The sequence below is a fragment of the Parathielavia appendiculata genome, assembly GCF_033297405.1.
Source record: "Parathielavia appendiculata strain CBS 731.68 unplaced genomic scaffold N657scaffold_2, whole genome shotgun sequence".
Taxonomy (NCBI): domain Eukaryota; kingdom Fungi; phylum Ascomycota; class Sordariomycetes; order Sordariales; family Chaetomiaceae; genus Parathielavia; species Parathielavia appendiculata.
In genome coordinates this window covers 2253901-2279118 of record NW_026944221.1, presented here as the reverse complement: position 1 = coordinate 2279118, position 25218 = coordinate 2253901, and the positions used below count along the sequence as shown (strand labels likewise).

The 25218-nt window shown below is 55.2% G+C and overlaps 6 protein-coding genes across 6 annotated transcripts; 2 read left to right on the top strand and 4 right to left on the bottom strand.

The window, feature by feature from the left end:
* Positions 1-73: 73 nt before the first annotated feature.
* On the bottom strand, positions 74-887 carry N657DRAFT_678069 (uncharacterized protein; the record flags this gene model as incomplete). The annotated part of the gene is made up of 2 exons (XM_062796037.1): positions 74-630; positions 692-887. 2 exons carry the CDS (start codon positions 885-887, stop codon positions 74-76), a joined length of 753 nt encoding a protein of 250 aa, XP_062651242.1.
* A 2632-nt stretch (positions 888-3519) lies between these two features.
* N657DRAFT_565508 (uncharacterized protein) lies at positions 3520-5806 on the bottom strand (the record flags this gene model as incomplete). Its single annotated transcript, XM_062788365.1, has 3 exons — positions 3520-5441; positions 5497-5664; positions 5728-5806. 3 exons carry the CDS (start codon positions 5804-5806, stop codon positions 3520-3522), a joined length of 2169 nt encoding a protein of 722 aa, XP_062651241.1.
* A 331-nt stretch (positions 5807-6137) lies between these two features.
* On the top strand, positions 6138-10142 carry N657DRAFT_687729 (uncharacterized protein; the record flags this gene model as incomplete). The annotated part of the gene is made up of 3 exons (XM_062796899.1): positions 6138-6489; positions 6545-6969; positions 7023-10142. Exons 1-3 carry the CDS (start codon positions 6324-6326, stop codon positions 10140-10142), a joined length of 3711 nt encoding a protein of 1236 aa, XP_062651240.1. The 5' UTR covers positions 6138-6323.
* Positions 10143-11014: 872 nt separating this feature from the next.
* N657DRAFT_641465 (uncharacterized protein) lies at positions 11015-11566 on the top strand. The gene is made up of 2 exons (XM_062792150.1): positions 11015-11446; positions 11497-11566. Exon 1 carries the CDS (start codon positions 11175-11177, stop codon positions 11421-11423), a length of 249 nt encoding a protein of 82 aa, XP_062651239.1. The 5' UTR covers positions 11015-11174; the 3' UTR covers positions 11424-11446; positions 11497-11566.
* Positions 11567-14151: 2585 nt separating this feature from the next.
* N657DRAFT_653675 (family A G protein-coupled receptor-like protein) lies at positions 14152-15837 on the bottom strand (the record flags this gene model as incomplete). The annotated part of the gene is made up of 3 exons (XM_062794433.1): positions 14152-15187; positions 15237-15503; positions 15566-15837. 3 exons carry the CDS (start codon positions 15835-15837, stop codon positions 14152-14154), a joined length of 1575 nt encoding a protein of 524 aa, XP_062651238.1.
* Positions 15838-20604: 4767 nt separating this feature from the next.
* Positions 20605-21922, bottom strand: N657DRAFT_678065 (uncharacterized protein; the record flags this gene model as incomplete). Its single annotated transcript, XM_062796036.1, has 3 exons — positions 20605-21416; positions 21475-21594; positions 21646-21922. 3 exons carry the CDS (start codon positions 21920-21922, stop codon positions 20605-20607), a joined length of 1209 nt encoding a protein of 402 aa, XP_062651237.1.
* Positions 21923-25218: the final 3296 nt, after the last annotated feature.

Genomic DNA, 25218 nt, shown 5'->3' with positions numbered 1-25218 from the left:
AATACCTATCGCTTTCTCATCAGCACATGTTCTCTGATTTGGTCAAACACCCCGTCCAAAGAAAAGATGGCACTTACTGCGTAGAATACTGCACCTCGAAACTGGCGGGCATGCCCTCACACGTCGCCGGCGCGCTCCCGCCGACCGTCGTGAGGCGGTACACCTCCTGCAGCCCGCCGGTGGCGCCCTGCTTGGCGCTCAGCTTGAGCCAGGGCACAGCGGCCTCGCCCTGCAGGCCCCGCGGCGCGTCTTGGGGCGCGGGCGCGCTGCCGGCCTTGCCGCAGGGGATCTCGCCGAGCTTCCAGGCGGACGAGACGTCGAGGTTGAAGAAGGGAGTCGTCGAGTCGGTGAAGAAGTGCACACCGCTGCGGGCGAGGTTGGAAGGCGAGAGCTTCTGGAGCGTCTCGCTCTGCGCCAGGTCAAAGTAGAGCGCCGCGCGGGTCAGCGCCGCGGCGAGTTCCGGGCTCGTCGCTACAGCGCACGAGGCGTTGAAGAGGGTTGCTACGGCACCGTTGGCTTTGGGGGCTTCTCCGGGAGTGGTGGGGTTGCAGGTGTAGTTCTGGGTGCCGCGGCCGATGGCGATGTGTTTGAGCGTGAGGCCCTCGGACGGTGCCGGCATGCTGGAGGCGCCTGGGAGGCTTGTTAGTTTGATGGCTTGACAGAGGGTCAAGAAGGCGAGGGCCATGTTTACCAGCTGGGAGAGAAACACCCGAAAGGTCGCACACCGGTGGGCCTGCCCGTGACCGACTCTCTTGGACTTTGGACGCCAACAGGTTGAAGTACTCGGAGACGCCCTCGATCTTGTCGACCGCGGTGATTCTGGGATAAGCAGGCGCACCCCATACGGAGGCTGCTAACGCCGAGACGAAGAGCAGTGAGGCGTGCATTGTGTTGTGATTATGTCTTGTCGTTCGTGGGAGGTATATTTGGTGATCGCTGATCGTAGATTGGTAGATGGTATTGGTATCGAGAAACCCAGCAAGAAACCCAACAGACCCAGAGCAAGATCAGAGAACGAGGAAACAAGGAAAAGCTAGGAAAAGGAAAAGAGAAGCCGATCCGGGAGGGATCCGGGGAAGTCGGCCGCGTGGTATATACTAGTGGAGTTGTGGTACAGAGAACAAGATGAGCACCTTAAACCAGAGAGAGGCGGGATGGCTGTTATACAAGGCTCCGACGCCCAGCCGCCTCACCTGCTCCCCGGGAAACAGTCGTCCCGTCAAAGGCCTGCTCTCCCACGGCCGAATGCACATGCTCGCTAGTCCGGCGGGCAGCCGCCGAAGGAACAGCAATGGCGGCGGGAAGCGGTCCCTGTCTGGGGGACGCTGCGATCTGACTGGCTGCTCGATTTGGCAGTCGACGTTGGAGGGGTGTCCCTGTCCATCTGACCCAGGGCAAGCGCCGTTCTCCAAGGGCCTTTCTTTTCGGTGCACACCCTCCCCATCTGAGGTGTGCTAAATGTTGATGAATGGCGCTTCATACGCATAGAGTTGACACTACAAACTTTTGAGTTTTGAACTGTCTCTGTATGGTATCACGACTTTGAGACTTGGGGATCATGGCCCAAGCAACCTGAAGGTAGGACAAGTTCAAAACTTGGAGGATGGACTCATGTTGGGGACTCGATAGGCTGAGACTATCAGAGGAAGCGGTTAGATACAGACTTGTGGCACTATGCCGCTGCAATTGTAGTGAGACGCGGACGCAGAGATGCTGACTTCGGAACGACACCCTGATCCTCCATGGCAACGTCAATGCCCTTATTCTTTGTGTCCTGTTGTTTAGGTCAAACAGATGCGCTTGTTTAGCCTGTAGATCTCCCAGCGGCCTGGGTCAGTCAACCACATCAGCATGAGGAAACAGACTTTGACAGCATCATCGTGAGTGATAACCACTGATGAGTGTGGGGTGGATATATCAGCTTGCAGAAGAAGATGGGATGAGATGGGTTAATTTCCTTGCTTTTGGCAGAATTTAGCCCACAAACTACCGTGTCTTGATTGGTTAGGTCTATTTTTGCCCACATTCTTTGCCGCCCCCAACCATCGTGTTTGCAGCGTCTTAACCGCCCGCTGTTAGTCGAATGTTGATCTCGCCAGATTGCAGATCCAGATCGCGTTCTGCAACCCACTCTTGCACGAGGCGGTGATGGTCGTAGAAGCTTCCTCGGCTTCCTTCAAGAAACAAGCTGCCGGCAGCGGAACTGTCAGCATCCGCTGCTTTTCTGAGACCTGCGAAAATTGAATGAAGCAACCTAATTTCCTTTCAGGTCGTTCATCAGCATCAGTTAGTGAGTGCGCTTGACCTTGCCAGCTGCGCTGCCGGAAGAAGCCGTCCATTTGTTTACAGGGCTTGCACTTCTGAACATCAAAAGGCCCCACCTAACCTTAGCCGCGGACAAACAAAGCTTGGCCTCTTGGCAGCGCACAGGGTCAAATCCCCATCGAACCTCCGAGCTGCTGAACGACTCCATGCCCATTTCCCATGTGGCAACCCTACCGGCCAACGAGCCAGCTGGGTCCGACGGTTAGGCGCTGGCCACCCGCTGCGGCCTGGCCTCTCTGCTTGCCTACCTATCCTGCGGTTGTGTCTGGTTCTTGGTTCCACTCCCACACCTCTTGTGGGCGCCTGGGACGGTGAGGGCGACACGCAACACTACGTCAGCGCTGGCTTGCCTCGACCTGACGGTTCGAAAGGTATGTACGGTCAATATTACTTAACACCCCTAGGGCACAGCGGTGTAGGAATATAATAATATTACTTAACACCGTGGCCGCCGAGAGCGTTGCATCTATGGGTCTGGGCGGCACTCAGACTCCTGTTAAGTTAGAGAATCAAGATACTGTTCTTGTTGACAATCACCGGAGAGCGCTACTGGGACCCCTGGTCCGTTTCTCGCCTTCAACTCTTCATAAAGTTAACACCACCTCGTAGCTCAAGGACTTGTGGTTCCACGCGGGTAGACCCGGGGCAGAGTTGTAATGATTAATAAGACTGGAATCACTGCATATTCTACTAGTCAGATGGAAATATGACTTCTGCAAACCTGAACTTGCCGATCCATAGCTAAGCTCTTCTTCTTTACCAAGTATCCTTCAACCAAGCCTCAGAGGTTGTCCTAATTCCCTTCTCTGCCAACAACTTCATAACCCCAAAAGGCATGAAATGCGATGTACATGGCAGTCGCCGGATACGGACAAAACATGGGATCAAAAATGAACTCCAGCCCAGCCAATCCCCGGACCCATCTCAGCAGCCGCCCACCGACACGGCTGGTCGCCTCCGCTCGACCACACTTCGTCCCGCAATTGCAGGATGGCTCCAGTCCGGTGAGCCACTCACATGCCTCCATGGTCAAATATACCCGTTCACGCACCCATGCCCATCTCCCAGGACCCGCGCTCACGTCACGCACAACCACATGTAACCCTCCCTCTAGGAACACGACACCTCTCACCACAAATATTAGACCTGCCCTGTTTCAACCCACCCTATCCCAGCTCCACAACGCCCTTACGCTCACCCACTCAACCCATCCTTCTCCCCGACCCGCGCAGCATGCGCAGCCATAGCCGCCGCCGCCCCGCCGGCCAGAATGTGCCGGTCCGCCTCGGCGGCGGCCATCGAGTACAGCGAGAAGAAGACCAAGAGGTGCAGCGCGACACAGTACGCGGCAAACAGATTCCTGCTGGTCCGCGTGGCCAGCACCATGCGCGTGACCGTGTAGACCACGCGCTCAGGCAGGCTCATGCGCTTGTACGCGCGGGCCGACTCACGGCCGCGAAAGGCGGCAAAGGGCGACAGGTTGGACTCGTACGCCTTGCGGTAGCGGTCTAGGGACGGTATGCCGCCGCCGGCGGCGGTGGCGGTGGTCGGGGAGGTGATGGAGACGGAGGAGGGGTTGGGGTTGGCGGCGAAGGCGGACGAGGACGACGTCGTGGCTGCGGTCCCGCCGGCGGCGCGGTTGTAAGTGGATACGTAGCGCGTCTTTTCGTAGAGGTTGAGGTTGTCACGCTGTAAGGCGGCGATCTCTTGCCGGAGCTGGGACACGGTGCGGTGCGTTTCCGAGAGCTCCTGCTCCAGCTGGGCGTTGCGCTTCTTGAAGCGGTCCCGCTGGGCTGTGATCATGGGCAGGATGCCCGAGCCCCCGCCCATCGGCCTGTCGTCGGCTAGGTCGCGAGGGTTGAAGCCGCTGATGATGGACGAGGTAGGGGATGTTCGCCCTCCCTTGCGACCGGGCGCTATGGACGGCGCGTAACGGCTTACGTAGGTGCCTGCGACGGAAGCGCCTGAGGGAAAGGGGTTGGGAGCCTCGGCTTGGATGGTCGAAAGCTCGTTTTCGAGCTTCTCGTTGAGGTTCTGCGATTTCTCAAGCTCGGCGTTTGTTCGAGATAGTTCTTCTTGCAAGTTCTGCAGTCTGCTCTGCAGGTCTTGACGTGACACGCGCAAGATGGTGAGCTCGTCGCTGAGCTTCTTGTTGCGGGAGAGGAGTAGCTGCTCGAGTGTGTCCCCCTTGCCCGCGGCTCCAGCTCCGTCCTGGTCGTCGGCGGCATCACGCCTTTCGTCATCTTCTCCCGCCGCAAACTCGATGCTCTTGAGGACATCGAGTTCCTGTTTGACTTCGTCGTAATCGCTCCACTTTTGCACCTTCGATTTGAGGCTGTCCCTTTCCTTCCTGAGCAGCCCAACCTCTCTTTCTAGCCCACGGAGTTTAGCATCCCAATCCCTTTTCAGACTCTCCTTTTCTACCCTTGCCGCGTCAAGTTTTCGGATGAGAGACGAGTTCTCTGACCTCACCCGCATATAGCCGGGGTCATCCTCCAGGTTTATCGAGGGCTGAGTCGGCACTTGTGACTTGGCTTGTGCCAGCTCAAGGCGTAACTGTTCGTTGCGGGCCTCCATCTCTGCGAGCCGTGCACTGGTGCGTTCCAGGTCAGAGTGCACCATCTCCAGCTCGGCGCTGGTGACATGCCCTCGGCTTTCCTCTGCATCGTCTGACTTTCCCAACCTCTGATTAACCTCGTAACTAGCCTTGATTTCGTTGAGCAGGCGATCTTGGTTCTCAATCTTGTCCGCCAGCGCCTTTTCCTTGGCTGACCAGTTGCCCTTATTTTCCTCGAGCACGGCGGTCCATGATGCCTCCACCTCCTTGACCCTGCTCTCGAGGTTCTCCTCCAGCTTCTTCCTCGTGTCCCGTTCGGTCTGTAGCCGAGACTCGGTATCCTCGAGCTGACTCGTCAGACGGGACACGTTCTCCTGCAGGTGTTGGTTCTCTTCAGTGAGCTTGGGCAGTGTGTCCTCCGAGAGGAGCATCGAATCTACCGAAGCCTCGAGTAGCGGATACGGATCTGGCGCCTCAGACAGCGATGTGTATGCGTGTAAGAAGGCCGAGTTGACCGACTTGGAGTGGTTCGTCAGGAGGTCAATGAAGGTTTGGTAGGCTGTGACTGGTCAGCGGGATGCGCTTGGTTCTGATGGTTTGGCTCAGAGTAATACCCTTGAGCAACCCCTTGATTTCTGTAAGCTTGCTTGCATCATCGAATTTGCGGAAGTCTTTGGTTTTTTGCGCTAGGTCCTTCCGCTGCACCGTCGAATCTCGCTGAAAGGCCACGATTTCGGATGCGGTGTTGTCGAGGCTCGAAACGAGCGCCGTAAAGTCGAGATCTAGGCGACGAGGGTGTCAGAAGAAAAGCCCAACTATCCAAATGCTAGTGAGGAATGGCTCACTCCTCCATTGTGAGATGGCGTTTTGAAACTTGTTGGCTGTTCCTGCGCCGGCACTTTCTGAGCTGATTCTCTCGGCCATTGCGTCGTTGATGCTCAAGCGCTCCGGGGGGATGCTACCGGGGACGGCAATTGGCCCAGGGGTGTGGTGTGAATGTCATCAACCTCGTTGGTGTTGGATGTATTAATTGTGATAGGTTTTTGAGGTTTCGGCAACGTTGAAAGGCCCGCGAGCCGACACGAAGCTGTCAAGGTGGCCGCACCAACAGCGCCAAGACGCGTCCCCTGGCCCTTTCAAGCTGCAGCTTGCCCCCATGCTGCGGTCCGGCTGAGTGGGGCAGGTTCATCAGCCTAGACCGCGGGGTGCAGGGGCCAACAACCAAAGCAGCTGCGCTGCCCTGCGCTGCAGTGTCGTGGAGCTTCCAGGTCCTTGACCTTCCATTACCATAACACGGTGCCGGATTCTCCTCTCCCAACGGCCGTGGACGACGGGACAAACAACAGACGCGCCCGCCATTAGGTTCCCTTAATCGGCCCCGGCGCCGCATCTTCCGGTGATCCACAATCTGCGGCCAGGCGACAATGGTTCGGGATGCGCCATGGCATCCGACCCTCAGAGGAAGCACGGCAGGGCAGCGGCAGCAGCAGGAGTAGCAGCAATCCCCGGAGCCCGACCCTATGCATTGCGCCCGCTGCTTCATGACGTGCCCCTCTCTGCAGACGGCAACAACGAGGATGTCAAGATAAACTGCGTCGATTACTATGGTATGCGCGCGTAGGCACAATCCTGGCTGGGAAGCACGCTGACCATGATCCTTAGATGGGAACCTCTACGTCGGCACCAGCGCATCTGAGCTCCTCCACTTCTTCCGCATCCCTCCCGATCCCAGCGACCCTAGCGCACCGGCTACCTTTATTCTCGCGTCACGATTACCTCCAGTGTATTCCGAGCCCGCCGGCGGCGTCAACGGTTCGCGCCCGGGTGTGCAGCAGATACTCCTCCTCCCACGAGTCGCTAAGGCCTGCGTTTTGTGCAATTGGACCGTCACCTTCTACTCTCTGCCCGAGCTGAGCCCCGTATTTGGTGCCACGCAGGTCAGAAACTGCAACTGGATAGGCGGAGTGGACTTGAATGACGGGAGCAATGGAGGAAACGAGAGGTCAGCTGCCGTGACGATCCTCCTGTCACTAAACCGCCGGATACAGGTGGTCAGGATAGGGGAAGAAGATGCTCGGGTGCTCAGGGTACGTCTACTGCTGGCGCCATTCTACGGGACAGCAATCTGATTTGCGTGCAGAAAATCGACTTTGCGGGGAGCACTCTCTCAGTGCGCAGGGACTCGATCGCTTGTGTCGCCGACTCGAGAAATTACGCCCTGCTAGACGTCGACCGCCAGCTCAAGATCCCATTGATGAGCATATCATCCCTGGACGACTCGCAACCTGATGGCGCTTTTGGTCAAACCCAGAACCTTGCCACTGCCCCGGACAGCGGGCTGTCTAGGAGTGCTTCGTCTGCGACAGCCCGCACACCAGCTAACTCCCATGGTCATTCTAGGAGCACCAGCTTAGGAGACTTCATTTCGGGTATGCGGCGGAACGAGCGACGGTCGGGAGATGCCGAGGAACCCGTCTTCCAAGACTCCGACGCACCGCCACCTTCACGGAGCCCAGCGCCAGCAGACAAGCCGTTGCCGGCCCCTCCACCACCGAACTCTACAGACCTTTTGGCCGCTCAGGCAGCTTTACCTCCGCGGACAGCAACACCGCCAATACGGACGACGCCGTCCCCAAAGCCTGGCTCCGTCTTTTTGAAACCACATATCGTATCCCCTACTGCAGAAGAGTTCCTCATTGTCACTGGAACCGGTCCCCTTGACCGGGGCATCGGCATGTTTGTGAACCTTGACGGAGACCCCACGCGCCCTACTCTCGAGTTTGCCAGATACCCCCGTGAAATTGCGGTTGACGGAGGCTCAGCAGACCTATCCTCCTCGGTCCCATCGCTGGGTGCTAGGGAGGAAGGATATGTTCTTGCGTCAATGACCAAGGAGTTTGAAGATGGTTTGCACCATGGCCTGGAGATCCAGCGCTTTGACGTGAATGTAGGCGAGGACGAGCCGGAAAAGTGGTGGCTCGAGATCAACGACGACGAGCCAAAGCAGCCGACAGCGAGCACCCCGATAGGCATCCGGCCGTTGCTACAGAGTGAAGAGATGCTTTTTGAGGATGTTGTCGAGCGACTCTGCCAGAGGCGGTTCTTGCCCTTCAAGGGGCAGCCTGAGACCCCGACTACGTCCCTGAAAAACAGCGATTCCCGGACTGCGCTGTCGCTACAGCGGCTCTCTCAGGAAAGAGAGTTGTTCGACAGGGATCCCGAGTCCGAAGACGAGCAACTACCCCCAAGTTGGGAAGCCACGAGAATCAAAGAGGGCGAAGACTTTGTTCGACGCTTAGCGAAGACGTCTTCGCGCTTGGCTGTCTGGGCTGGAAACAAGATCTGGTGGGCCGTCCGAAACCCATTACTGACGCAACTGGATCATGCTCTAGAGTTGGCTGCTGCCAACAATCAGCATACGAGCTTGAGCAGCGTTGAGACGAGGCAGCAGCTCCTTTCGCTACTAGACGCGATCAAGGATCGCGAAGCCACAACAGAACTCGAGTTCATGACACTGGGTTACATCAAGCAGAAAGCGAGCGTCATGCTCCTGGCGACTTTCCTGGGCTCGCCAGAACCACCCTTCACCGACAGGGAAACGAAAGCGATGGAGGATAACCTGGTCGGCGGGGACTTGGACGCTAGAGTCGTCCTATCTCTGATACCCGCCCTCCGTAACGAAATCGTCGTGAATCGAAGAGGCATATGGATCTATGGGGGTATCAAGAGCATCGTTGAGCGCCACATCGGAGCGGAAACAAATGGAACCCCGGCACAAGGAATCGGCTCCTTGGCTTCCAATGTTCTCCAGTTCCTGAGGCGTTTTCTGTCCGCATGGAGAAAGAAAAAGGGATTCGGCAGTATACCAGACGAGGTGTTTCGGACAGTGGATGCCTCCTTACTGCTGGTGCTGCTGGAACTGGACCAGAGCACGCCCATCGCTCAAACCGGCAAACCCGGCTCAGTCCGAAAAGAGCTGTACGACCTCGTTGATCACGGCGTCGACTGCTTCGACAGAGCAGTCGACCTGCTCGAGTCATACCGCCGTCTCTTCGTTCTCAGCCGGCTGTACCAACATCGCAAGATGGCAGCAGACGTGCTCGCAACGTGGCGACGCATCATTGAAGGGGAAGAAGACAGGGGCGGCGAACTCGGCGACGGCGAGCAACGCCTGAGGAGTTACCTCTCCAACATCAGCAACCAGGCGCTAGTGCAGGAATATGGCATGTGGCTGGCCAGTCGCAACCCCAAGCTAGGTGTCCAGGTTTTCACCGACGAGAAGGGCAAGGCCCCCAAATTCCAACACACCCAAGTTGTCGCCCTCCTCAGGGAGGAGGCACCTGACGCGGTCAAGTACTACCTCGAGCATCTCGTTTTCGGTAAAGGCAGCACAGCCTACGTCAATGAGCTCATTACGTACTACCTCGACATTGTCATCAGCAACCTCCAGACCTCTCCCGCTTCCCGTGACAACATCGCCGCCTCCTACGACACCTACCGTGCTCTTCGACCACCCAAGCCAACCTATCTCCACTTCCTCGCCGACAAGGCCCCCCCCAACGACGAAGTATGGCAAAGCCGCCTCCGGCTCCTCCAACTCCTCGGCGGCGGGCACGACTACGACGCCGCCGCCATCCGCAAGCGGATCGACGACTCCCTCGCCGCCCTCACACCATCACCACCCCAACCCGACGGTACCTCAGTCACCACCAACGGCACCACCACCGCCTCGCCAGAAGCCTCCCTCCTCGTACCCGAATCTATCATCCTCGCTTCCCGCGCCCGGCACCACGCCACGGCCCTGCGCCTGCTCGTCCACCGCCTCGGCGACTACGACACGGCGGTGTCGTATTGCATCCGCGGCGCCGCGGCGCTCACGCCCCCGCAAAACACACGCCGCCACCGCCGCGACAGCGACAGCGACCTGCCGCCGACGTGGGAGGAGCAAACGGGCCTCTTCTGCGCGCTGTTGGGCGAGTTCCTCGCGCTGCGGGACGAGGCCGAGAGGGTCGAGCAGACGGGCGCGCTGCTCGAGCGGTTCGGGCCGTGGTTCGACGTTGTCGAGGTGCTCGAGCTGGTGCCGGAGGGGTGGGGCGTCGAGGTGGTGAGCGGGTTCCTTGTGGCGGCGCTGCGGAGGCTGGTCTGTGAGCGGCGTGAGGCCATGGTGGAGAGGGCGCTGAGCGGGGCGGAGAATTTAAGGATTGGGTTTGAGTTTGTTGTCAAGGTTGAGGGGAGGGGCGGGGTTGTTGAGGGGGAGTAGTAGGGCTGGTATCTGTTCCATGTTGGGGGCAAGGGTTAGATGTGTTCCCTGAGGTGGTGGGAAACCAGGGCACTTTGTTACATACCTACATATCACTTGGACGGCGGGTAGCGGTTTAATGGATTCTAGGATATATAATATGTCTCAATGATTCATCGTTTTCACCTCGTGGATCGAGAGAGGCCCAACCCCGATGAAGTCACGCTTCCTCTTGGTACCGGCAGGTCAACGCTCAACCCGCGTGAGCGAGACCGGTCCCTCGTTAGGAAAGCCCGAGTGATGATGGAACGCTTCATGAAACCACTGGCTCCGTCGTTCATCTGCAAGGCTTCACTGGTCACGGATCAAATGAGGAAGTTCGTGTCTGTCCGGGGTCGCGGATACCACGGAGACTTCGTGAGCGGGACGGTGCCTGAAGGTCAGGGGCAATGATGCAGTGTAAGCTGGGAAAGGCTCGACTAATACGTATGCTTCACAAAGCCGACTATGCTTCAGGGGTACGGATAGATAAGGGGCTATGCAACGATCACACAGATCTTACAGGTCAATTGCCGGCCGGTGGAGGATGGTGACAAAAGGCAATGACACGGAGTTACGATCCAGCCCTGGTTTGTTCGTTAGCGTGGTACATGGCAGGCCGAGTCAGAAAAAGAAGGAAGAAGAGAACTAAATAGTTAAGTATCAAGAAAGAACTTAAAGTGTCACGGGATTCCCCGTTCCTGTTCTCATGGCTATGTCATATGCTTGGGGTTATGCATACGTCATGGGGTCTGATCATACGTCTATGGTCATGCTTACGCATAGGCCTCTGCTCCAGTACGTAAGGTCTGGTTGCACGCCCATTCCTGTCATCTAGCTCTTGCTCTTGTTGTAGCAATATCGATCTTGTATGTGCGAGCTGACCAGACCTTGGGTGGTGCCCGTCACAGTATATTGCTACCCTCTTCTGCAAGAAGGGTCTTGCTTTTGCTCTTGCTCTTGTTCTTGGACCTGTCTTGCATACGGATACGAATTCTTGCTCCTGCATACGTTATGGACCCCGGTACCAACCAGCATCTTACAGAAAGGGTGGCAGCCTTGGAAAATCAGGTCGCCGTTCTTCAACAACAACTCGTGGGACGTCCCAAAGCCCGTCTCCCAGATCCTGAAAAGCTCAGCGGAGCAACGAGATACGATACTTGGCTTCCGCTGATCAAGGCCAAGCTCCGGATCGACGCCGACGCCATCGGTACTGATGAGGCACAATTCTTCTACCTCTACGGACACCCTAAAAAAAAATAAACGAAGACTGATAGTTAACTAACGTTAGTTAGTTCGTTACGTATTTTTTGTGAAAACATCTAACTGTTACCAGTTACAGGAGAGAAAGAGAAGAATAAAAAAGAATAAAATAAATTGAATTAATTAAGGAAAGGAAAAGGGGGAAAAAAAGAGTAAAACAGAATTAGAAGAGAAAGAAAAAGTAAGAAAAAGTCTCGGAGAAAGAAGAGAAGTGAAGATCTGATAGTTTTGTCTTATGTTATCTCCTTCCTAAGTTCTGCGCTAACAAACAATCCAGGGTCGAATTGTATGTGCCTGGTTTTCATAAACTTCGCTAGTCCGGAGGAAGAGGAAGGGGTACTGTACGCGGATGCGGCCTTCAGATGCAAGCCCATTGTTGTTGTTGCGAATGGATATCTACCCCTGGACCGCAACTCTCGGATTGTAACCTCGGAAAGCAGCAAACCAGGTTTCGCTTCCTGGCTTTGCCGCACAACAAAGAGGGTAAGGTAGCAATGGCGTTCCGGCATAGATATTGTCATTTGTGAAGCGAGGGCGGCAGAACCACAGTCACGGGAAGATGGCTGGACAAGCTGTTGGCGCCACCCACTGTAACCTCATTGCCATAGTAATTATGGGTTGAGCGCAGCAACCACGGAACCCAAGTGAGTGTTGCTGGATGGTCGGACAAGTCGCCTGCGTCATCCTACACGTGTAGAGCTGTAATCGCACTGGGACCTTGGGTGTTTGATGCATTGATAAGCTGCTGACATGTTCGGTCTTCTGGGTGAGGGGTCAGAGCGCGCACGCACCCACGTTTCTTCCCCAAAATATAGTATTGTGTATGGAGATCCCAGAAGAGGTTCTTTGGGCGCAATGAATGCAACAACGGCTCGGAAGATTTGTCTGCGCTTGCGACGGGATTCGGGAGTCTGTGAGACGCGGTTCGGAAAAGCAGGCCGCAGATGAGATCTCGTGGCTTGCAGAGTCGAGGTGAATAACGTAAGGCGGGGCTCAAGCAAAACGGTTGAAAACGGTAAGAGGTTCAGAGCTGAGAGGTGGAGACGCTTGGCCTCACCTTGGCTCGCGTCGAGGTGTGGAAGCGACCTCGGAGATAGAGCCTGAACTGTCGACTTGCAGCAATAACTTCGCCAAGGCGTCTCGAACCTCGTTGCCAAGTGGTTTTGAACTTTGAAGGATTCGCGGCCGATGGAGCTGGCCAGGTGGAGGGAAAGGACGTCGCATCTTGGGAGGAGACAACCCCAGATTTCCCCAGACAGACTCCACGAGTCAAGGAAGCCAAGCGTCGTTCAGATGGGGATTCGAGGGCCCTCCAGGCTCCGCAAGCCAAAAACGGGCAAAATGAAGGGACAGCTTGGTTCTTGAACCGGCTGACGACAGAAATCAAGGTAATCGGTTGTGCTAGCGCACCTTTACAAGAGGTAGTTTGTCCTTGGATAGGCTTTGGATTTGCGCAGCTGAGGCCAATGCTAGTGGATGCGAAAGGGGTAATAAAGGGGCAATCGCTTGCTGTCCCTCTCGGATTGAGTGTTGTGATTCGGTAGAGAACTCAGACCGGTCTGGGCCCGCTGGTGGGGTTCAAAGGAAACTCCACGAAATGAGAACCGGTGGGAACAAGATGGCACTTGAGCATGGTACCGCCAAATGACACACCAGATCTGTTTAGGGGTACTAACTGCTTCGGAGCGTTATCTCTTCACATGCAAGACTGCAGATTGAACCACAAGTTGCCGAGCGAACTAACTCATCCATTCCGAGCCAATATGAATGCGGGCGAAAAACCGAAGAAGTCTCGCATGTCACCCTCCTTGACGAGCTAAAGAGCCAACAACAAAGTTGCGGATATTTGCCAACCAGGAAGTGACACCGGATGCCTGGTGGCCGAGCAGAGACGAGACAGCAAAGTCCCGCCAGAGAATTCGAACTGCACACGCAACCGATCCGCCTCGTGGCAGCCACCCGACGCCTGCCGCAATTGTGACAGCTCGCTTGTCGTGATGATGCTTGCCAAAATGCGGGGTTAACACCGTCGCAGCCCTAAAAAAAGCAAAAGCGAAGGAAAAAACCATTTCCATTATTGACATGGGAAGGTAGATATAACCAGGCCGGGCGTAGTGAATGTCTCGAAGGGGTCGCCGGTCGACATTCCCGCCCCTTGACCCTGAACCTTAAACAATGGGGTCGAGAACATTTCAGGCACAGCCACCAGTTCACGTGGGATGATTCAGGAACGAATGCACGAATAAGTTCCAATCGGATTTTTGCACGAGTCCGACAGTCAATGGCATTGTCGTCTGTAATCTAGCTAACAGCGTCCTCGATGGATGACCCTGGAAGAAAAATCTTTTGACATCGACCGGCCAAGAGTGTGCTTGTCCCAGCTTTTGCTCGTTTCCGAATCCAGTCACCCCCTCGTGGGGCACGCAGCCACACCCTCAGTGAAAGAAGAAAGATTAACAGGTAAACGTAGATAGGAAAGATGAACTGAAAAGAAAGGGTATAGTGCGTATCAGATTGCCTCCCTGTTTGCCGTTGCCGTGGTCTCCCGAAGAAAAAGGAAATAACTAATGTCCCGCCTGCTAAGCCTCAGCTCAACTCCATTTAAAATACAAGCATTAGTAGTAACTAAGTGTGTAACGAAAGGCACTGCCCATCCATGATTAAGGGTAGTAGTCAGATTGCGTAGAGGTAGTCGATGTTGAACAAAATAAACAAAGCAAAGAGGGAATTACACCTCCATCTTGCCGCCCGTTGGCGTAGCCGCCCCCGTGGTCGGGCTCCCGCTCGACCCCGGCCGGCTCGCCGCCAGCTCCGTCATGGACTCGGTCTCGTACGTCTTGGAGTCGCTGGCCTTCCTCCCGTTCTTGCCGCTCTCCATCATCTGGAACGTCGACCGGTGCAGGTGCATGCCCACGCCTCCGCCGGGCATCAACTCGTGCGGATCCGGCAGTCCCCTCCTGCCCCGCCGCCCCCTCCGGCCCGACGCCCCGCACCACGCCCGGATGTCTTCCCACAGCATCTTGCACGCGCCCCACGACGTCACCACGTAGATGATGGCGTTCCAGAAGCCCTGGAGCGGCAGCACAAAGGACGACATGTACTCGAGCGCGAGCGACGCTTGGCCCGAGTGCACGACGCTGTAGACGCGGTTGGCGCTCGATGGTATCCAGGTGACGAGCATGGCGGTAAAGAAGAGGATCGCGCACTTGGTGTATGACCACGTGGCGTTGTTGGCCTCGTAGGCGGCGCGCCGGCGGAGCGGGTTGGCGTTGGCCGCGTTGCCGGTGCTGCTGGTCAGGGTGGTGGTGCCCGTGGCGATGGTGGTCGTCTTGTTCTGCACCGTGGCGCTGGTGGCGTGGCTGGTGACTCGAGTGAGTCCGGCGGCGTGAGGTTGGGCTTCGACTGTCATGGTGGTGCCTTGTGCTAGGCCGTCCGGCTCGTCAAAGGGTTCGCGATGTCTGTTGGACGAGATGGTGACCGAGTAGGCTGCTTTGGCTGGTTTCGGAGGCGGGAGGGTCTCTGAATTTCGGCGTCCACCGCCTCCTAGGGGTGCCAGATCGATAGCGCCGGGCTTGTCGATGACTTCGGTCGTGACAAAGACTTCGGTGGTTTTAGTTGAGCTGAAAAGGTCTTCAGGCGGCGCTGGGAACTCGGCGGCGTCGTGGCGAGTGGTGCTGATGCTGAACTCCTTCAGCTGCCTGTGCTTCTTGTAGATGTCACGCCCGGCTCTTATATAGATGAAAAACGTAACGAGTATAACGATCCTACGCCAGTCAGCTTTCGTGTCCCTTTGAATACCAGAGGCAGGCTTACCAGACAGGCCCGTAGAAGATAGCAATGCGGAAGACGTCCCACTTGGGGGCGATCCAGCACCACAGCGTTGCGTTCCCGTACATGCGCCCCTTTTCAGGCGTTGAGATAAAGATGAGGACCAAGGCGACGATGAAGGGGATGCCGTAGCACAGCAAGAGGTAGGGCACCTCCATCCGCCTGAGTCGCTGTGCGTCGAACTTGAAGTAGAAGGTGAGGTACACGTTCACGGCCATGGCCAATGTCCAGAAAGCGTCAGCGGGCATGAACCTGGGACCGTGTCAGCCACAACTCTCAGCCTGATCCCACCGGGATAAGAGGAGAGAGCGAACATCTGGATAAGGAAGGCCTGGAACTGGCAGCCTGCTGAATCGATATTGTTTATGAAGGTCCGCGCAATCAGCGTGGCCACGTTGGTCAGCAAATTACCGAAACTCGCATAGAAAACGAGACGGTTGATGGGCTTGTGGAAGGCCTTGGAGAGCGAGAACGTGGCGATGACCAACATGGACCCCAGAAGTGAGAAGACAGAGCAGGTGCGTTCGATGATGGTGAAGACGTCCACCGGCGAGTCGGCAAGACCTGGGTCTCCTTGGCCCACCATGCTGGCGTTGCGGCGTCAGACGACGCGAGACGGATACTGTCAAGTGCCGGATATATCGAGGGCCCGCCCCGAATAACTAGCGAGCCGGAGGGCGAGGCGCGAGAGGGACGTCGTGGTCACAGTTCTGCGGGTTGGTTCAATCTCGTCTTGACAGGACAGACAAGGAACTAAGAAGGGCGGTAACGAAGCCCTTTGCTGGCTTGTCTTTCGAGCGTCGAGGCTTGGGGAGGTGAGACGTTTCGTGACTGGGGCTGGTTCCAGCACTCTGGTCACGACCCAAGCAGCGGAATCTCGGGCGGCATGGTGGACGAGGGAGATGGCGGATTCAAGTATTGGGCCGAGAGAGGGAGGAGTAACGAACGGCAAGCAGGGCCGCAGAAGAGTGACCAGCGATACCCGAAGGAAGCTAATGTTGGCTAAGGATATAGCACGGCCATCGTCGTTCCAGGGTCCCAGGGTTTGGCTGTCTGAAATGGGCCAAACCGACATGCCATTCGAGCATCACATGGATCTTATGCGGAACCACGCAAAACTTACCCCTGGGCGACCGTGGCGACCTTGCCCAAACGGTGTCTAGGGGCGTGCAGGATACAATGCAGCATTGAGCTCACACTAACCAGAGAGGGAATACTTTTCCGTTTGCCTAAGCTAGACTTTCGAAAGAGGCAGGCTGATCAGGCACACCTTGGCAACGACAAAAATGCGGCCGCATTCAAAGGGCCGTCAGTGAGATTCTGATTCACTGTGCTCGTGAAGCTAGATGGCAGCGACGATCAGGAGCGACGCCGGCCATGCCCTGTGGAGAGGTGCTCGGAGATTGAAGTTGCGGACAAGGCTGTCGTTTGCGCTGATCGCGGGGTTGAAGCGTTGAGTTGGTGGCAACTCTGCAACTCGACCCCATTTCTCCAGAAACATCCAGGTGACCCTGTTGGACCATGCGAGTCAGACTTGGCAGAACAGCACGCTCTGAACCCTGTCGCATTCATTTCGACGGAGGCGCCCTGTTAGGGTCGAGAGTGTCCGAGGCAAGGCGATGCAGGAGTCGCATAAACCAACAGCAGGATTAGGCCGTTCGTAGGCTACTGATGAGAGGTACACTCCGATTCTCTTTCATTGAAAACGTGGAATCGCCGAGCCCATTGCTTCTGAGATCGCGGCTGTTTCGCTTGCTCGGATTTTTGCTTTGATCCGGCGTCTCGGAGAAGGCAGGCGGGCCGCTGTAACGCCGTGAGAGGGCCATGTCCAGTGCCTGGCCGTCAGCTCGTAAATACCACAGCGGAAGGGTCTGGAAATATAGCGCGCTCATTCACTTGTTGCGATGTGGTTTCTTACTCAACGCCGCTGTTCCATATGCTGTCATTCTGAAGGCGGCGTGCGGTGCTTGCAGGACTCAGAAAGCAAGAGCAAAGTTGAGCAGTTCGGGAACCGGCAGGAGTCGCAAAACCACGTGGAGACGCCCCACATGCGCGACCCTTAACGGATACAGGTACGAGCTGCTGCCGTTTTTGTCCGTTTTCAACCGTTTGCTGCTCTTCAATCCACCTGCTGCACACTCAGCACGCAACGCTGAAACCAGGCTCATCCTCAATTGGAAGTGCTAATCGCCATTTTGCGACACCACTAGCGCTCATAGTATGCACCTTTACGCATCGCGGTAGTTATCTGGACTTGCAGTTTGACCAGATCCTTGGACGGCGATCGATTGTAGTCGCGTGTCCATCAATAAATCAGCAACTCCCTTCTCTGCACGACGCTTGAACTTGTTTCAACGCAGATTCATCAGCTCTTTGGACGCAGGACTTGGAAATAAAAGCCAGTCGGCGGAGACAAAATATCATGGCACAAGCTCGTCAGCAGCCGGCTTCCTTCTCGCCATCGGTGACACAACATCGACATCAACACGGCCCCCTCTGATGACGTTGGTGGCGAGTCATGACACACAAGGGTGCTGTTAGTGTTGAGGATTCGAGTTCGCGTCCAACTCACAGATGGTCAAGATCGCCAGAAGGATTGCCAGCTTTCGCACCCCCCGTTGCACCTGCTCAGCGAACCGGATCTCTTGCCAAGAAGAAGCCGCTTCAGGTAGTTTTAGCGCACCACACCAGTCGATCTTTTGTGTACTTAAGCTCTACACGTAGTCACGGTAGTTGCCAACTATGAAAGTGCCGGCGATCTCGGCAGCACAAACCGAGTTCGGGAATTTGCTTCGAGCTGCCTATAACGCTCCTATCAGCCCCGGCTCAGACTATGATCTACAATGGTTTTCGCATGGGGTACTGTCCAGATCCCAAAACCAGAGGCCATCGAGTCTGCGGGTAATGAAGTCTGCAGTACAATCCAACCCTGGCTTGTTTCTTAGTGCGGGACCACGACGGGGTTCTGGTCTGGGAACTCGAAACTCAACAGCGCAGCAACATATTTTGATGCAGAAAACTCACTTATGTAGGGATTATCTTGACATTCTCTACCATTCATTGCATTTTTCAGGACCAAAAACGGGCTTTTGACTGTTGAGTTGAGTGTCTGTAATTTTTGGACAGGGGCGCCGGTCTTGGGTCTCGCGCTAACTCGGAAGCAAACCAGGGTTGGATTGTAAACACGAAGGTTCTTGCCTTATCAATCGGTTACGGGGAGACCACACCACAGTGCTGCTTGAAACGTCCACCAAATGTGCGATATACACAGTTGACGGTTCACTTCAGCTGCCCTTGACCCCTTTTCGAGGCTTTGCGGCGAGAAAATTTGAACACAAACGAATACAACACAGAGCGAGCATCACTGCCACCTTCGGCCAGCCCTACGACATGTGGTGTCAAGCTATGGAGACTTCTCAATTGGATGGGTCCACATTACCAATGATGGCTCTCCACCAAGCCCCGCCTCCTCCGCAGTCTTGGCCAAGACTTGTGGAGATAACGGGTCATTGGCTGGCAGCTCATCCTGGAACTCCATGCCGTGGACCCCACCGGGCCGAGTTCAGGCTTGCGAAAAACAAGCCGCTGCGGAAGTGATCTGCCATCAGGTCCAGCGGAGTCGGAAACCCATGGACAATTTCTAAGATTGACCCGGTCTCGCCAGTCTGTCCTGAAAAACGCGGATAAGTCACCCTGCAGGATTTGTTTCAACAGCCATGCGGGACGTCTCATCGCACCGGCGGTCTGCAAGCAAATGTTCGGTACTGAGCGGACATCACAACCACTTCAAGAATGCCGAGACCAGTGAAAACTGCCAAAGAGGAGGGACGTGCGCGGCGCCCGGCGTAAGCTACAGAGGTCCACCCACATCAGGAACCGGGTTTGATGGCGCTGCCAGATGCCCCGAGACCCTAGCCTTCGCCAAACGCTCGCAAGCCATCAAACCAACCCGGAAGTGCACGTCAAGATCGTGGCAACGCTTCCAACTGGTGAATTGGGTCTGCCACCGCAGAACCTCCGTAAGTATAGCGACTATCAACAGCGCTAATTTGACTGACGGATTACTAGAGTACGGCACTACTCCAGGCTTGACACCAGAACACTGGGTGGTCTCTCTGGGAAACTGCCAAGGGACCTAGATGTCGCTATCCCTAATTCTCTCGGCCTTGGGCCCCATTTCCAGTATGCCACGCGGGACCATGGAGCGTTGAAAAGGATGGTTTATGCAGTGACAGTGAGCTCGGACTCCTCCTTTTCCGTGCGTGAACCAAATCCATCCAGGTTTGTGACCCTCTTCATCACACCGCGGCTTCTGTCACCAACCACTTACTGTGGGTGAGCCTGCTTGCACCCTTTCCGGCAGAGGGGCAATGATATACCGTTCATGCACTGTAAATCCTTCCCGTCAATAACACCTGACCCCAAACCACGGTCTTCTTTGAATGGCTTCTGCTCGGTGAAGGTTGCTCCTTTGGATGTAAGTGTTCAACCCGCTTGACTGGCCACAATCCTAAGAGACGGTAAGGCCTCGTCTCTATCTTGGCGTGATGAAACCGCTAACTGCATCAATGTGCTGGAAGTTTGGACTTCCAACCAAGAGTTTCTCAGCTTAGCCCCCCATACCGGGCCAGGCCAGCCGAGGGATGGGAGGACAAGCCAGCAGGCTGTTGGGGATCCAGTCGCCTAGACATATCTCCTGTCACGGGAGGGATCGAAGTGGACAACAGAGTCCCCCCGTCTCTTGTCACGGCTTCAAGACAGCATCAGTCGGCTCATCCAAACTCAGGGGAGCACGGTGAATCTGAATGCAGGGTTTTTCTCATTGCCGAGAATCTCAATGTTGACAACTGCCCCAAGTCAACAAAGCCAGGCTGCTTCTATGACGGGGTCAGCATGCACACATCTCAGGAGCAGTGCAACCCAGGACTCATTGTTTCTCGGAGCTCTTCTGTGGTCTAACAAGTGGGTATGAGCCTTCATCATGCGTTCCTGGCATATGCATACACTAATTTTCCGTGTGCGAAACCTTCAACTGAAGCTTAACCCTTAAAACGCCTGGTATGTCACCGCCTCCTCCACAGTTAAACGCCGCCTCCTTCTAATACCCAGCTGTTGACGCATGATGCGCCCTGCGACGAACCTCGGTGTGTAGACAGGGCAAGCCCCGGCATTACTGCCACTGTTCTTGCCGTAAGTGTGTCCACATAACCTCCAACTCCTCCCCAAGTCCTCTTGCCTATGATTCCAATCGGTATCTCTTCTCATCTGCGATTCACGTCCCCTGATAAATCCCCAATCAGAGTATAAAGGTAAGAAACGGGTCCTTGAAAAACGGAGCAAGAAGTGTTGGAAGCTAGATGGCTACCCTCATGGAGCGGTCGCCCTTTCTAATAGTCCCCTCTTTCTTTGGCTGACTGGCCTGAGGGCCAGACTCGCTGGTCTTACTTGTCGACGAGTCTGGGGAAGCTCTGTTGTCTCCTTGCCCGTCTTTTTTTCCTTCCAGGGTAGCTTCCCGTGTCCGCACAGTCTCCGCCTGCATGGTGGACGAGTGAAGTGGCCCCTCCTGGTCTTGTCTATCGAGTATATCGGTGGTGGGACGCAAAACCGGCGTGCCTGTAGAAGGGGTGCAGTTCCATTCATCGGGCGCTTTCCAGTCGCTCGGATCGTCCGCCAAGAACCGGATCGGTGAAGGGTTCGGCGGCATGAGGGCAGTCCTCTTTGTTGACTGCCGAGTTGGCGTCACCGGGATGGGTCGGTGGATGTTGGGCGGAAGGAGAACGCTGCCTCTCCGGACCGTCCCGCTGGGACCCGGCCTTGGAAGCTGCCGGGCAGGTCCATGCAAAGCCGTACACCAGTCGTCGATGACCTCGGATGCCGATATCTCGATGCCACGAGATGACTGCGGGCGGGAAGTTTGAGGTAACGTGGGTGTTGTGGGTGTCGTCGGGCTCGCAATGACCTTGGTGCCAACTCCGGCGCGAGAACGAGGAGACGGCTTACTTATGCCTTCTTGATAGGTTGTCGTGACAGTCCTCGCAACGAAGGAGCCGTCATCATCAAGCACCTGAAGGAGCCTTGTGCCTGTGGCTGCCTCGCTGGTCGCAGCCCCTCGTTGAAGTTCCAGGGTCGGAATCGTCAACTGTGTCATCTTAGAAAGAATAGACCCTGGCCCTGAAGTCAGTATGTGTGATTTTGAAGAGGAAATCTAGCGTAAATCAGATACCTTTTGACGATCGGTCCGGGGACCCAGGCCAGGTATGGTCTTTCTGGTCCGCGGCACTCTTGCCATCAACAAAAGATTGAGCATCGGAGCGCTCATCTGTTGGCTTCACCGACGCGTTGTCTGTGGTTTCTGTTGTAGAGCTTCTTCCAGCTCGCGGAAAGCGAAGAGAACCTCGCTTCAAGTTCCGATCCGACTTGTTCGACACGGACTTTGGTGTGGTTGGCTCCTGTTGTTTGCTCTTGGTCGAAGAATCGTTGGTCTTCTTCCTTCCAATGCTTCCAAAGAAGCTCCGGTGTTTGTGGTTTGACGAGGTTGAGGTCCGAGTCGATTTGGGTCGATGGCCGCTATTGGCATCCTCCTTCTCCCTCAATTGGCGTTCGGCATCCTTCCTAGCCCGCCTCTGGCCGACCCGCTCACAGTCGTAGTCGGCCCAGTCGACTTCAAACATCTCGTTCAAGTAGCTCAAAAGAAGGTTCTATGATGCAATGCTCGTTTGATGAGCGAAGGTAATAACGGAAAGTCGCATCTGACGGGTTTCGAGGGGGCTCAGTTTCTTCTCCGGAGCTTGACAGCCGAGGTGGATTGCGAGAGGCGATTGTATCAGGCCGTGGAATGACAATACCCGTTATGCTGCTGCGGTTTTAGGTCAAATGATTAAGTAAAAGGAGGAGTTGTGAGGCGAACAGCTCGAGAAGCTGGCTAAATGCGCACCAGCGCACTTTCAACCCGGTGATCAGCGTTGAGAAGAACCGGCCAGAATGAGGCTTAAGAGCCGTGATGTAAAAGCCAATCTCACAGATTTGGCGAGACAAACGACGCAAGCCGTGAATAGCTGGTAGCAGTTTCCAGGTTGACCAGGTAGAGTGTAAGACCTTTGACGAACACTGAAAGTGAGACACCTGCGTGGCACTGGTAGTGCACTAGCGCTCATTCTGGCGTGGCGATTTTTCTCCTTTCCATTCCGGACACTGCAAACACACATGGCGTTGAGTTGAGGCTACAACCGGGAAGCCGAAAGAAGATCAGCAGCGTGGTTTCTTGTCAATTCCCATGGAGGTTCTTTCCCTTCGTCCCCCTCGAGCCGACCGCCGGGCCGAGCCAGAAGGAAGGATACCTTAGGAAGGCACGACTGTAAAAGTCTATTCTCTCACTGGACCTCCATGACGGAATGAATGCAAGAGGCCTCTGCACCATGTTTGCGAAACCTGGAGCTGCTGTGGGGATGTCTCGGCCGTTAGGGAGCCTGCAATTATTCTGCGTGGCTCCATACCCAGGTCTTTGAATTAGGGGGGTTCCTAAAAGTCTCGTGGCAAAGCGAAGCATGTCAGTCAACTTGAGTTATTCGTGGATGCGTTTTTGTCTTGAATTCTATGCATTTGGAGAGCCATATTTTGAACCCTCTAGATTACCTCTTGTGACCGGAGTTGTTCCACGTAGGACTTCACGACACGGAAGGCATATAACCAGCAGCGAAAATTAGTAACTCCACACAAGGCTGGTACTAACTCCCTAGTATATCACCAGTAGCTAATAAAGTAGAGCCGTATGTCCGCTTCCGATCATTGCAACGGTCTTGCAGAAGGCTTTTCGCGCCGCGGTATGTGGGACACCGATTGGTGGGAATAGGTGGAGGTATGGTATCAGAAGCCGGCCACCGACCGACTACTGAAGAATCAGAGGGTCAGACATGTATGAGGTTATTGACTTCACCTTGATGAATCCATGGACCGTCAATGGTTGTAGCCAAAGACTCCAGTGAGATTAAGCCAGGCAAGACGGTCCTCCCAAAGCCAACAGGCAGCGATGAAGGCTGAGTGCTGTCGCCTCAGAGTTCAAACAACAAGCTTGAGAATTCTGGTATCCTTGGTATATATCTTAATTGGAGCTGACCTACCGGGTGCTTCCCCAAAATGTTTTTCTTCAACCGGAGGCATCTCATTGTTTCTTTCGCTCTTTCAGTCCACGTGGAGTAAGGGTGTGCTGCTCTTTGAATTTGCTATTGAAAGAGAGATACCTTGGTTATGATCACTGAGCTGCCGCCCGCTCAACGGCAGTGATACATGTCCACTTGTCAATTCAGTTATACTTCCTGACCATTGTTGTCCTCCACGTTGCTAGCAGCCTGGACTCTTGGACTGCCGTCGTTGGTGGGCCCTCAGGGTTAGGGTTATGCCTGCTGTTCCTGGCTCTGCCAAGATCGTGACGTGCAGAACTCCATTGCCCTGGTGACTTGAGTGACCCCACGGGGCCGCTCGGCCCGCAGTACCCCTGCCAAGAATCGGGATGAGAGACGGCCCCCAAATACGGTAAATGATCAACTCAACACAACTTCATCTCGAAGATGAACACCATCAAGTCAGTTAGTTAAAAGACTATGCTAGAGCATTTACCATCGGAGGCTTGCGCTAACCCCGCAATCTGATCCAGCTTCTTACTGACCTTCCAGAACTTGGCCTTCGGTCAGGCACAGTCTTGACCGAGCTTCAATCTGGAACGCTGCATCCGACGCACGTTGTGAAGAACCGATCGGAACATATCTGCATCGCGGATGGCAACGGAAAAATACCATGCAGGGGAGCACGACATACTCCGAGAAGGAGAGCGTGGGATAGCATCCGATGAAACCCACGGAAGGGATCTCACCTCTGACCTCAGGTAAGGTGCGGTCCTTGGGCCACAAAATGCCCGATGGTTTCAAGAGGTAAGTTGTCCACTGGCACTTCCAGCTTGCAGCCTGATGGCTTGTGGTGTACCGCAAGCATCGAGGGGCCCAGGTCGTTGCCTCTGGTGCCTTAGATTACTGGTCTTGCTGTCCCACATCTACCTAACCATGATGGCACTTTGAACCCGAAAGTTTTACGGATTGTCCTGCCTGAAGGCCAAGTGGAGGCAAGAATAGTCCCCTTCTCAACGACAAGGGTCTCTGTTTGACTGGCAGGAATGCTTGTAAATGTATATCATGTCGTCTTGTTACCTACGGTTTGTCGTTTTCTCTCTGCTTTTGCTCATTGTTCCGTCCTTGTGTCACCGGTCTAGGACAGGCGACACGGCAGCACAGCCAGTGCTACCACTGCTCAAACTCCTGACCGGATTCCCAAAGATCAGGCGGAGAGTGATGGGCTAAGTCAGTACTTTGGGATCTCCCCAGTAAAATTTACAAGGTAACCTCCAACCTAGTTGTGAAGGCTCTCTGTCATGGCTGCACCTGATGAAAATAACAAGGTACCGCCCTGTTGGCTGCCGATACTTGGGATACTCGCCAGGCGATATGCTAATACTGCGAGCCCTTGTTGCCTCAGCCCTGGCCCGATCTTGGACGTTCTCATTCAAGTCGTAAAGGGCACCATGTGAGGCTGGAAATGGTTGTGTCACCGCAATCACATCAAGTGAGAAAAACGACCCCGCCGTCGGCGTATACTCAAGGTTCGTTTCTGAGCATTAGATAATGCGATGGACTTTGATTGCCTTAGGGTTTACATTAAATCTTTTCACACTTTCCCCACTCTAAAACTGACCTGGTGAGCGTGTTCTCTCAATATTCAGTGCTATCGCTGTCATTGCGATGCGGTGAATCGGGCTGTCTGCTGGAATCGTGCCTTCCGTCTCAACTTCCGGCCGCCTCACACGAAAAATCTCTTCTGTCACTCATGATTGTGCCCCAGATTCATCGAGTTCCTGAGAATATCCTCCTGTTTTGCCTCCCACACATATTCTGACCTCGAACCGTTTCCGCCTGCGCTGTCA